The sequence below is a fragment of the Poecilia latipinna genome, unplaced genomic scaffold (assembly GCF_001443285.1).
Source record: "Poecilia latipinna isolate Pla-1442-1.1 unplaced genomic scaffold, P_latipinna-1.0 Scaffold1353, whole genome shotgun sequence".
Classification (NCBI taxonomy): Eukaryota; Metazoa; Chordata; class Actinopteri; order Cyprinodontiformes; family Poeciliidae; genus Poecilia; species Poecilia latipinna.
The window spans coordinates 19,642-31,507 of record NW_015113969.1 but is presented as its reverse complement, the minus strand read 5'-3'; the positions used below and the strand labels follow the sequence as shown (position 1 = coordinate 31,507).

The following is an 11,866-nucleotide window of genomic DNA, read 5'->3' as shown; positions in this document are numbered from 1 at the left end:
AGACCAAAGATCATACTTGCATCCCTGCAATAAGTCTCTACATTTGAAGAGAAAGCAGTTTTACTGAAACATACATTAAGAATTAATATTTCATCAAACATTGCCATAAAAGTGATAATTCATTCTTTTATGTCACCTTTCTTATATATGTATTTATATAATACATTTTTAGTCTGTTTTCTTCATAGGAATACTAGAAAATAAATAAGGTAAGAAATGCACAAAACCTATTGAAGGAGTAGCATGGCCTAATACTACATTACTGGACATTCAGTTGACATGCACTCAAGAGAAGGATAGAAAAGAACACCGCCATAGAAAGGAAGAGTTATGGCCTTGATGTCGGACATTTTTGGCAAATTCCTGATTGGCTTTTTGTATCACTTGACGACAGACTCTGACGTTGCCAACAGCAACATCAGATCCGGCTTTTTTTTTCTTCTTCTTCTTCTTCTTTCCTGCACCTAATATTCACACCATACTGGTGTGAAACATTTCAACGGCATAACTCTTTCATTGTATGACAAAGCACTGAGGAGGAGGCGGGTGAAGGGTAGAAAAAGAACACAGTCTGAGGGACATTCAGGAATGTATTAACAGGAATCAGTACTCATATTTATTTATTTTTAACCTCTAAATCATCATCATCAACTTTCAACCCCAAGAAAGAATCTTCGATTGGACCGCGTGGGCTGCGCTGAACACTGTAAAGCTTATGGCTTTCAGCAAGCAGTAGGTAAACACCAATTCATGCGATATGGCTTTGTTTTTACTGGACTACTTCAGCTTCTTATGGAAAGCAAACATGATTCATGTTTTGACTCATTTCTACTTTAAACTGTGAGAACTTAAAAGGTTTCCTGTGGAGATTTAATCAAAACGACCATTTGTACTTTTTTTTTGGGGGGGGGGGGACAGGGGGGGGGATTAAAATGTTTTAATGCACAGCAAAGATTAAATACAACACTGCTAAAATTGAGCAAATTGGGAAGGAATTATTTTATACTAGGAATGCATTGTAGCCAAATAACTGTTTGAAAACCTAATGAAAAATGAAATGGCAGAATGGGTTTAAAAACTGCATAATTAAAATTACATGTTTAGACTTGTTACAGTCTCCACTTCCTCAAACAAATAAGGATTAACAGTTAAAACAAATCAATCTCCATTGTGACTGGAATTGATTCTTTTTTTTTTTTGCTTTCCAGCTAGATTGTTCATGTTTCCATTAATGTAGGCATAGCAGCTTGGGCAGCTCAATTAATCAAAGTTGTGTACAGTCTTTGTGCCTCAATGTTGGATGGTAGTTTGCAGGATGGATACAAATATTTTTACCGACGCTTTCAACATTGACCCAGAGTGTCAGTGTCTTCAACGGATAGAAAAAAGTATTTATTTTGATACAAAAAGATTAACTCCCTGGAGTCTGTGTGGATCATGATTTGCTTTAGGAACTTGTAGAAACGAGGAGGAGGAGGAGTTTAAATGTTAAGTTGTTGAGGCGTACAGTCGGCTGTTATGCATTGCCATATGAAAGGCCATAGATTGGTCAAGAATAAGGAGTCAAATGTTGGTATGTTAAAGCTGGGCTCAGAGTAGCAGAGGAACCACAAGTAGGTTTAATGTTGGATCAGCTTTAAAACTAAGCAATGCAAGTAAACATGAATCATGTGATTCGTTGTCCCATCGATGGGACAATACACACAGGACACAGATAAATGTTTCTGAAAAAATATTTTGCTTTCCTGTTTATTTGCTTCAACAGTTAATTTTGTTTGCAGTTTTTTTTAATCTGTTGGAGCACGCTGAGCTCTCAGCCACTGTTGATTTTTACATTTTGCTCTCTCTGTCATTAGCTTTAAGTCTGCTTTATGCCAAGGTTCACATTAAGCAAAGTTGTCACTGAATAAGGTTAGTATTTATTAGTACTGTAATTTTTATCTAAAACACTTTCACGTGGATGTGAATTCAAATAGAAATGCACTTTTGTGAATTGGAAAGTAGGGTGTGCTATAGTGTCGTGGTTTCAGCAACGTTAATACCTACTGTTAACGAGGGAGAAAAAATACTATTAAAGATGGCTGCTCTAAACTTTAATGACTTCATAAATGGCACATAATCTCTAACTGTTGAAAAGGCCCAGTTCTTCTCTAAAAACACCATTTTATAGCTCAAGTGATCAAACCCTCCGCAGGGTCCCTTTAAACCTCTGAGGTTACTAAAAACAATTCACACACTCTGCATCATGTATTAGAAATCCAAAGTAAAGGTATTTTGGCTGCTGGATATTATTATTCTGCAAGTCCCAGAGTCCTGACTCTGCTCAGTGCAGCCCAGCGCCCTAAAAGAAGGAATTGGTGCTGGATTGACAGAAGTGCCAGTGAGGATTGATTCCCAACTTTCTACTACCGACTGTCTCACTTGGATAAGAAGCAGAAGCGCAGGTGAAAGTGAGTCAAACAAGGACTGAAGTGGAAGCCAATGGCAATGCTATTGATTTCTAAATACTTTCATGTTGGTCACTATATAAACTTTTTTATATATATATTTTATGTTTTTACATTGTGCTTTTTTAGTCTGATTGCTTTACAATGGTGGCGGTTTCCTCTATTTAACAAGGCGAGTGGTTTAATTAGACTCCCCAAAACCCTAAAAAACCTTCGACGACTCTGTCTTCACATAATTACAATTTTCATATAACAGCTGAATGTTCAAGTGAAGCATTGTATATCCTGTGGCCAAAACACCCGTGCAGGTATGTAAACTCTTGTATCAGGGTGGTTTTGTGATGATGCCATGGCAACTGTACTTACTGATTTTTCATACAAAAAGTGAAATACATACTGTGAATGTGATCATATGTCAGGGAAACTGGTTATTTTTCAACAATATTCATGGACAAATTTCAAGTGTATTTCACACAAGATTGTTTACTTGAAATCAAAGGTCCAGCAAATGTTCAAAACCAGCTCCATGTTTTTTTTTTTGTTTTTTTTTTTTATGTTTAAGGCTTTAAAATCAGACTTTGTTACAGATTTTAAACAAACTGGAGAAACTGCTGCACCCCGTGAATCCACTTTCACTGAGAAAGAATTTACACCATATCACTGAGACGTGTCAATAAATACAAATATAATCAGAATAGAACACCGTTTTAATATGTACAACCTCTGCTAGACAGTCACCACTAATATGAGCTACCCCATCACCAATTGTAGACCAAGTGAGTTGCATGAAAAGCAGCAAGGTGCTTCACTTTTTCTTTCTCCAAAATCTTTGTCCCAACAAAAATAAACTGCACATAAATTAAGGAAATAAAATGAAGCCATATGAAAAACGATGAATAGAAGGTGAATCTTTGTGAAAAGATTGCCTGGTTGGCTCCTTTCAGGATCAGTCTCACCACAAAATGGCTGCTGTTTTGTTGCTCAGGTGTGTAAAACCTTATTTACACGTTACACCCACAGCAGCCGTTATTAATCAGAAAATGCTCCTTAAAAAAAAAGCCCTGATTTTTTCTTTTTCTTTTTCAAATAGACATTTTTAAGACTGCTCTGCTGAAACATGACAATTAAGAGTACTTAACCATGGATACAAATTAGACAATTTAAATCCCATTAACAATCCATAGCAACTATTGAAAATCTGACATGCAGCATCCCTAAAACTAGTTTCTGGGCTGCATGCATGGAAGAAATTTGATGCTCTCTGAAGTAAAATGGACATGAAAGCAGTGCATACTGCAGTGTTGTTTTTGGAATGTTATTGTGTAGTATCTGGAGCAGTTTCTTGCATGAAAAACACAAATCTTATGTCAATACAGCATTGCAAAAAGCTATTTGATGTGAGCCTGTTGGGAGCTGCTGGAGTTTGATTTTATATTGTCCTAATTTTCTCTTTAATAGTTTCCAGTTGCATAACCTTAACTATCAGAGGCTTGCATTATTCCTGAGAGTGTAAACTAAATTGACATTTATGGCTGCTGATGGTCCTAATCAGTTCTGTGAGCTTAAAACGGTCACGGTGAGTGTAATATTTTCAGAAATGTAGTTAGCTGCAACTTGTTAATGAAGGTTAGCAGGATGAGCTGTTTATGGTGACACCATCATAAAGTGTTGTAAAAAAAAAATTACAAAAAATAATGCCAGTGTATAATCCAAAAACAGACTTTGCTACATGACTTACAACCTCATATTCCTTGCTACATAAACTCCACCTCAAAGTGGCTCAGAACTACTTTAAGCATCAAATCATCCCTTTGCAAACATTAAACTGAACAATTTTCTCTGCAGATGATGCCCTTCCTTTGCACTATGTAAACATGTACTTACAAAAAGAGTTAAAGGATAAAGGGAGGAGGAGGGACAGTAAACGGGTTGGAGTAAAAGAAAGTGTCCAGGAGGAGTCTTGGCGTGTAGTCGACCATCTTCATGCTCAATCCCTGTTCACGCTGCACCAGGCGGCTGCAGAAAGAAACGAGGAAGAAGCTTTGAGATTGGGAAAGTCATTCAAGGTGTGACGAGAAACAGCCTGACGAGGGACGTCTGGAAGATGAGTTTTATTCACATTGTTCAAAAATAGCCATGTCGTTAGTCAGCAACTGAATATTGAAGATTCAGATCAAAATGGGCTGATTAAGCATCGAGTCTGTCGCTGCACTTGCAGTTCAAAGATGCATCTCAAACTGGGCCTGAAGCAGCAAAACAAACTGATATCATTATTCCTCCATTATCATGTTTGACTGTGTGTATGATTAGTTTTTTAAAATGCTGCTTAGTTTTATGCCAGATCTAAAGGACTGTTGTTCCTATTGGTCAGCAGTAGCTTTAGCTTTAGAAGTCGCTCATGGAAATCAATGGTGCTTCAGTTTTTTATTAATATTGTAAAATCATGAATACCGACATTAACCGAGGCAAGTAAATTCAGAGGTGCTTCAGATGCTGTATAACGATGTGGTGCAAGTAAATATGTGGTTTCAACAGTGATTTCGTGGCTGTACAGGCCTGGTGTTAGCTGATTAAACATTAAATGATAGTTAATGCTTTAAGAAGCAGGAAAATATTTTCCTACAGGGCCAGGTTGGATTCTATAGATAGCCTTAACAAAATCTTTTTTGTAATTTACTCTAGTTATATATATTTGCCTGGTATAAAAATACATTTTAATCTAAAACATTTAGTATGGTCAATAGGAGCAAAAACAAAGCTGTTGGAGAACAAATACTTTTTCATGGTATTGGAAAATGGAGAATTTACAAGCCAAGTTATGAAAAATGGAAAGCTTGGAGAAGTCAAAGATCACTTTAAACACTAAAATAGTTTGTTTGGAGGGACAATAAAAAAATAAACGGCATACTTAAGACATTTGCTCAGAATGAAACTGTAAAAGATGACAAATGATCTCATCTGGTCAAACGACAGCAGCTGTGGTGGCAGTGACTTATTCTCAGAAGACGTCCTGATTTGTTAAGCTGCTCTGCTGGCAAAGTTAGTTGAAAATCAGCTTCTCATCAGCGTCGCTTGAAGACCGCTCTGTCTCATGTTAAGGCGAGGCTGCGCGGCTCTGCATCATTTCATTAAAATGATGGATGTTTTACTCTTAAACATTAGCAAGTGGCATTTTGGGGATGACAGACTGAGCTAAAATTATAGGCCTATGCCTCTGAGTGAAGGTCAAGATCATAAAGTTAATTTTCCATTAATGGCCATTTTACTAACCTGGCACTGCTACGGAGGAGACGGCCTCGGGCTGGCACAGTGTGTCCACCTTCACATGCTGAAAGGCTTTGTTGGGAGCCGATTGAAGGTGCCTGAAGCCGGAGGAAAAGGTGAGAGTGCATACACACAGCCACTCAAAAGGATGCATGGCTTCAAATTGCTTAGCCTTTTACTGTAAGACCTGAAATATTAATAGCGGCGAGATGCTGTGAGCAGCGGAGCAGAAATTCAGATCAGCAGCTTCTCCTCGTGCCCACCATCACTAAATCACAGTGATCTGATGCAGCTGAGGAATGCTAATTAAATGTGGGAGGGGGGGATTTATCCAGCAGGCCCAGGACATTAATGGAAGAAAAGTGAGTGCTTTCTTTATTTGCTGGTCACCGATCAATAAGGAAAACAGTGCTGCAGGAAGAAATGACTTGCATGGCTCAAACATCCTTTCAGATAAGCCAGCATGCCGACTCAAAAGTACTCGATATGAATGTCTTCACTCACTGATGACCCAATACTGTAGCAGTGGACTCTCATTTACAGATGTTTGGTTTTGCCTGATGCATCAGATGAAATTCCAAAGGCTTCCAAAAACATGCTTAAAATAGCTGTAATTGGCCGCGTACTCTGCTCACTCTTAATTTCTCCAAAATGTTCTGAAGTGTGATCAGCTTGATGGCTTTCTGCTGTGGGTAGGTAAGATACGACTTGGGCATATTTTGTCACAGTAAGATTAGAAGGTTCAGTGTATTGGATTTTATATGATAGACCAACACAAACACAATTAGGAAGGAAGGAAAGGAAAACGTTTTGTCTTTACGAATTAAAATATAGTTTATTTTATTCCACTTCCTGTGTCGATACTTTCTAGAACCACATTTTGCATTCTTCCGACCTCTTTTCCACCTGAGTTTTGGATCTCTGCAGCTCCTCCAGAGTCACTATGGATTAATGTTCTTCCTGCCTCGACTATCACTTTGATAGCTATGCAGTGAGTTCAATATTCACAGGTTTTTCTACCAAACGTAGCTGTAAGTAATTGATTTATTTTTTATTTTTTGGAAACCCACATCTAAAATATTCAAATTTTAGAAGCTTTGGAAGCCGAAATACCAAAGTGAAGCGCAACTTGACATGCTATTGGCCTTGGCACATCAACCAATCCAGGAGTGAACTTCATTTTCCATGGTGTTCATTGACTGAACCTAGAATAGCAGAGATAAGAGACGTGGGTTTATGCAGCAGTGCTAAGCTCATTTCCACTATGTGTATAATTGTGCATTAAGGCATATTTGGGCTTTGACTTATAAAAATAGGCAGTTATAAATGTTTTTAGAGGGGGCCTCATATTTGTGGTTCTATTCATGGGTGGTTGTGGTTCCTAATCCCATGAATTTCAGGGGTCCACTGCATCATTTTCAGATTGTGAATTGAAAAGTGGGCCTAAACTGGAGATTTTTTAATTGCTTAATCTCTGAGCTATCTCTGTTCCTCTGTGGCCCTGATGCAGTTTGAGTTCCTCCGTCATGCTCTACAACAATTAATTAATACATTAACACAGGACACAATTTGCTAATTAGGTAACTCCTGATTACAATTTGTTACCCTTGGTTTTATTTAATTTATCATTAGATTTCAAGCCATCAACTTTTTAAAACATTTTTCCTGTCACAGCTATGTGCTACTTAGTGATGGCTTATGTAAAAGTTTACACAATGTGGAAAAAATGCGAAAGGGCACAAATACCTCATTTTTAAAATCCTAATCTGGAATGAAAGATTTATTTTAATCCTAATTTTTCTCACTCACCTCTTCCACTCTTCCTCTCCATCCCAGAACTCGTAGACGACGAAGGACAAACCATCTGGCAGGCGAACCGCAGTCACACTAAAGGGAAGCAAGAATGAGTTGAAGAAATTAATGTTCACATTTTTTTCCTATTTCTACAGGAAGACAGTGATATTGGAAGAGAAAAGCATCAATAGGAAAAAAGTGTAGCAGAAAAGATGAGTTAGGCAGTAAAACATTGTCAAGAAAAAGATGAAACAAGACATCAGATAAAATGAATAATTAAGGGAAAATTAGGAAGCTAAGATGTGGAGAACAGTGTGAGTAAATGGCTGATATTATTGGACTTTACACAAGCATTTCAGTGTTTATCTCACTGTAATAAACCGCATTATTGCTTCCACAGGAGCACAAATGCGTAAAAGCAGGAATCCAACGAGGTGCTCATAGTCAATATGGGATCTATTTCCAGCGCTTCCTATAGTGCCAGTTTATCTGTCAAATGGTGCATTTAGGTGCTGGAAGGGAAAATAAGACCACCGGTTCATGAGAATAATTAAAATCCATTTTGTTCTGGCAAAAAGAAAAAAAAAGAAAAAAAAAAGAGTGTGAATGCTATAAGTATTCCCACTCGAGTTTCTCCAATGCCGCCCCCCAGGCACTTTTCACATATTAACTGCTTCTGCATACTTTGTGCTGTTTCAACCATTCAACTTTTACCATATTCTGCTCATTCAGTACATTATGGTTGTCATTTGGTATTGACATCTTTTACAGTTTTTGAAATATTCAGCTTTTTGTGATCACATAGGGCCCTGTTGAAATGAATTAAATTTTGGGGGAGGGGTGGGGGAATTCTGATAAAAACTTTACACTTTTTCAAAGCTAACTACTTTCATGGAATTTCAGCTAGAAATGTCATTAAAATTTTAAAATGTAGTCATATCCTGCAAGTGATTCTGTTTATTTCAGGTTTTTCATATCTTTATTGGATTTTATGAAATGTCTTTTCAGGTTTTTGCTTGCACTATGCTAAGTTTTCAGGGGAAAAAAAAAGAAAACAAAAAACACTGGCTCTTAGGTTTCCCTAAGCTATCTCACCCTTCCAGATAAAAAAAAAATTCTGAGGTTTGTTTGTCAGAGTAAAAGTACATTCTGACAATCTTTAAGCATGTATTAACACACATTGCTGTACCCTGTTTTTTTAACTACTCTGTTATTTCCTAATCTTAAATGTCATGTTTTCATTAACTGAAAGGGCAGAATCATATTTATCAGAAGTAAAAGCTTGCACACCCAAGTCTGTGTGCACTTATTGTGTATAATGTTTCACTTTATGAATTGAGTTACTAATATGAACTTTTCAAGAAACTAATTCACTAATTATGAATATTGATCAATGAACAATACTAATAACCATATAAAATGTTACTCAGGAAGTAATGTACAAAGTAATGTGTAAAGTTTCTTGCAACTTCCTGTAATAACCGATTCCTAAATATGAGAATGTAACCTGATCTGTTGCCAGAAAATTACATTTAAAGTCTATATTATCTTAAAATTATCACAGTGATCAAACAGTGTTTTTTGATGTTTATTATTACCAGTTCCAACATTGGTAGTAATATGCTGAAAAAACCTATTAAGAGTAATATTTAAACCCATTTAGGTAGCGTGTGCATGGAGTTCTTTTCTGAGACTGTAGAGGGCGATAAGTGAACTGCAATCTAGTCTCATAAGGATAAGCTGTGCATTTTAAGCTCTGCTTGAGGGTTTAATAAAGTGTTGTGCATGTAATCACACATGCACATTAAAAGATAATGAGTTGGGAAAGCAAAGAGAAAACAACCTTTTATAAAACACTTCATGAAATATAAAAAAGTAGGATAGAAAAACATATTTACTAGTAATAACGTTCCTCCACTAAGAAATCCTCTTAGCAAATCCTCCACCTAAACCTGCTGAAACAAAAAAAAAGGCCGACTGCAGATTGAGATTTGTTGTTTTGTGCCTGTCAGTGTTAATATATTGACACCTGACAAGCAGTCAATCCTATGAGTTTCTGCAGGAATGAACAGTGTTTTTTTTTTTTCCAACTCAAACAGAGCACAAACCTGAAAGCATCAAACGATACAGTGAAACCCTTCACTTACTCCTCCATATTTAGAGCTAAAGCAACCCTATGTAACACTAACTTAAGTACCCAATTATGAGATTAATATCTATATGAACAAGGATTATTGAGGAAACTCCTCTCACACTGAGCAACATTTGTACAGTGTTTTTCTCTAAGCGTAAAACCTTAATGTATTCCTAATTTTAAACTTCACAGAACTGAGAGAGATCCAAATGTTTACATGGACTAAAACAACACAACTTTTCTCCTTAAGTTAATTCAGACCAAATTTCACTTTCTTTAGGTCAGTTCTAAATGCCAAAAATAATTTTCATTAACTAAATGCCACAATAATAAATATGCTAGAGATAGATTTCTTTTATAAAAGAAGGAAATTGTGTTTAGTTCGTCACTGTTGCAAAAAAAATAAAATAATTCTAACATTAATAAAAAAAAATAATTTAATCATAACTTCAATTGGTACAGCAATTACAACACAGTTTACTCCATTAGTTTCATCTTTTCAACTCAAACGCTTTTTTGTTTTCTTTTCATTACACTCATGCAGCCTCCTGAAGTTCCATCTTTATCCTTGTTGAGGCTCCTATGTGTGGCACAATCTTTTCCTTGGTATTCTTTAAAAAGATATTATTTTAGGATCTTCCTTATTATTAAAAAATGATTAAAAAAAACAGATCCAGTTGTATGCTCCCTTGAGCCGGTTAGGGACTTGCCTTGTGGGGAAAACCCTTTCTTCAGATTTAAATTAAAACACACAATCCATCTTAAAACCAACATGTCACTTTCTTCTTCTGTACAGTACAAGAAACTGTGATATAAAGAGGGACGGTGGGAGCATAATCCATTTCCAAGAATGAATTGGGCTTTTCCCCGTTCATTTAACCTTTTGGTGTTCTATGTAGCCCATCAAGATTTATACCTTTCCCTCTGTTCCTCCTGCTGAGACTTTACCTTTTACTTCAGTAAATGGTGGCCGAATAGGTAATATAAAAAGTTGTGCAGCAGAACCAGAACCTTTACGTTTTGCCAAGGGCAAAACCCGAACAAGACTCTGGACAGTACATGGAGAATATTAAGTCTGGGATTTGGGGAAATCTCTCTGGATATTAGTGTTTCATAGTAGCTGGGTCTGAGTGGGAGATGCAGGAGGTTTCCAATAGTTACAGCATCTCTATATGAGACCATATAAAAGCCGTTTCATTATTTGCATTGAATGTTATTCTTTCGTTGATATAAAGCGATTAAAGCACACCTAATATTTGGTGCACATGCAGGAACACAAACTACTACTAATAAAGGAACAACCAGACACCAGTAGAGGAAATGTGTGAGGCGTCGATAAGTAAAGTGAGAAATATTGTGAGGCTTTGACTCCTAAAATGGAGCACATTAATAATTTAAATGGGGTTACAGTTGTGCTCTGTGCTGCCCAGCAGTTGCACAAATGTAGAGCATTAATGAGACTTACTGAAAGCAGTCTCTCTGAGCAGAGACGTTCTTCAGGTATTGCTTCAGAGCCTCGCAGAACTCGCCGAGCTTCTTCTGGGAGACCACCATCTCCTGGCGAATCAGCAGCAAAGACTGCAAGACACGGCAAACAAGGAAGTCAGTTCATGCTAACCAATAAACCTTCATCAAAGCAGGCCTCCTTACTCTATCATCTTCAGTACTCAATGTTTTCCTTGCTTCTCTTGTCTTCAATGTTGCTTTTTTTTGCATTGTAGTTACAGTGATTTAACCAAAACTATGCGGTCAAGCATGTGTCAGAATGAGCCATAGTATTGGAAAAGGTTTATCAATGGGAAAAAAATAAAACTTTATCCGAAATATTTTTTATCCGAAATCCGTCAATATTAAATGGCACACATTTTATCCCTTCTCCTCAGCATCAATTCATGAATAAGGTTATGAGAAATAACCTGACTGTTGTTCCTTGAAGGTCTCACAAAGACAACAGAGGTTTCTGTTAAAAGACATTCCCGTAGAAGCTACAACTTAATCATTCACATGTGTTTATGTCTGTGAAGAAGGTAACAGCGTATTAATGGGTCGCAACTGGGGCTTCGAGCGGTCAACAACAAAGTGCCAGAGTAATATGCAATCCTTTCAAATTGACAATAAATCCTGGAAGCTGGTTTATAATTTGTGTGCTTTAAATCTCCAAGCAAAAACAAAAATCTCTATCGGTAATTGATTACAATAATCACTTCCTGTCTTTATGGGCTATTGT

The 11,866-nt window shown here is 36.8% G+C and overlaps 1 protein-coding gene across 1 annotated transcript; it reads right to left on the bottom strand.

The window, feature by feature from the left end:
* Positions 1-917: 917 nt before the first annotated feature.
* LOC106961955 (N-terminal EF-hand calcium-binding protein 2) lies at positions 918-11,390 on the bottom strand. The gene is made up of 4 exons (XM_015056088.1): positions 11,105-11,390; positions 7,521-7,598; positions 5,718-5,809; positions 918-4,463 (listed from the first exon to the last, which is right to left on the bottom strand). Exons 1-4 carry the CDS (start codon positions 11,191-11,193, stop codon positions 4,435-4,437), a joined length of 288 nt encoding a protein of 95 aa, XP_014911574.1. The 5' UTR covers positions 11,194-11,390; the 3' UTR covers positions 918-4,434.
* Between the last annotated feature and the right edge of the window lie 476 nt (positions 11,391-11,866).

Bases quoted from the DNA above. Each gene is read 5' to 3' on its own strand.
- LOC106961955 (XM_015056088.1), bottom strand. From the start codon at position 11,193: ATGGTGGTCTCCCAGAAGAAGCTCGGCGAGTTCTGCGAGGCTCTGAAG. The intron at 5,810-7,520 runs GTGAGTGAGAAA...CTCCGGCTTCAG, and splicing joins GGAGAGGAAGAGTGGAAGAG to GCACCTTCAATCGGCTCCCA. The intron at 4,464-5,717 runs GTTAGTAAAATG...TTCTTTCTGCAG, and splicing joins CTCCTCCGTAGCAGTGCCAG to CCGCCTGGTGCAGCGTGAAC.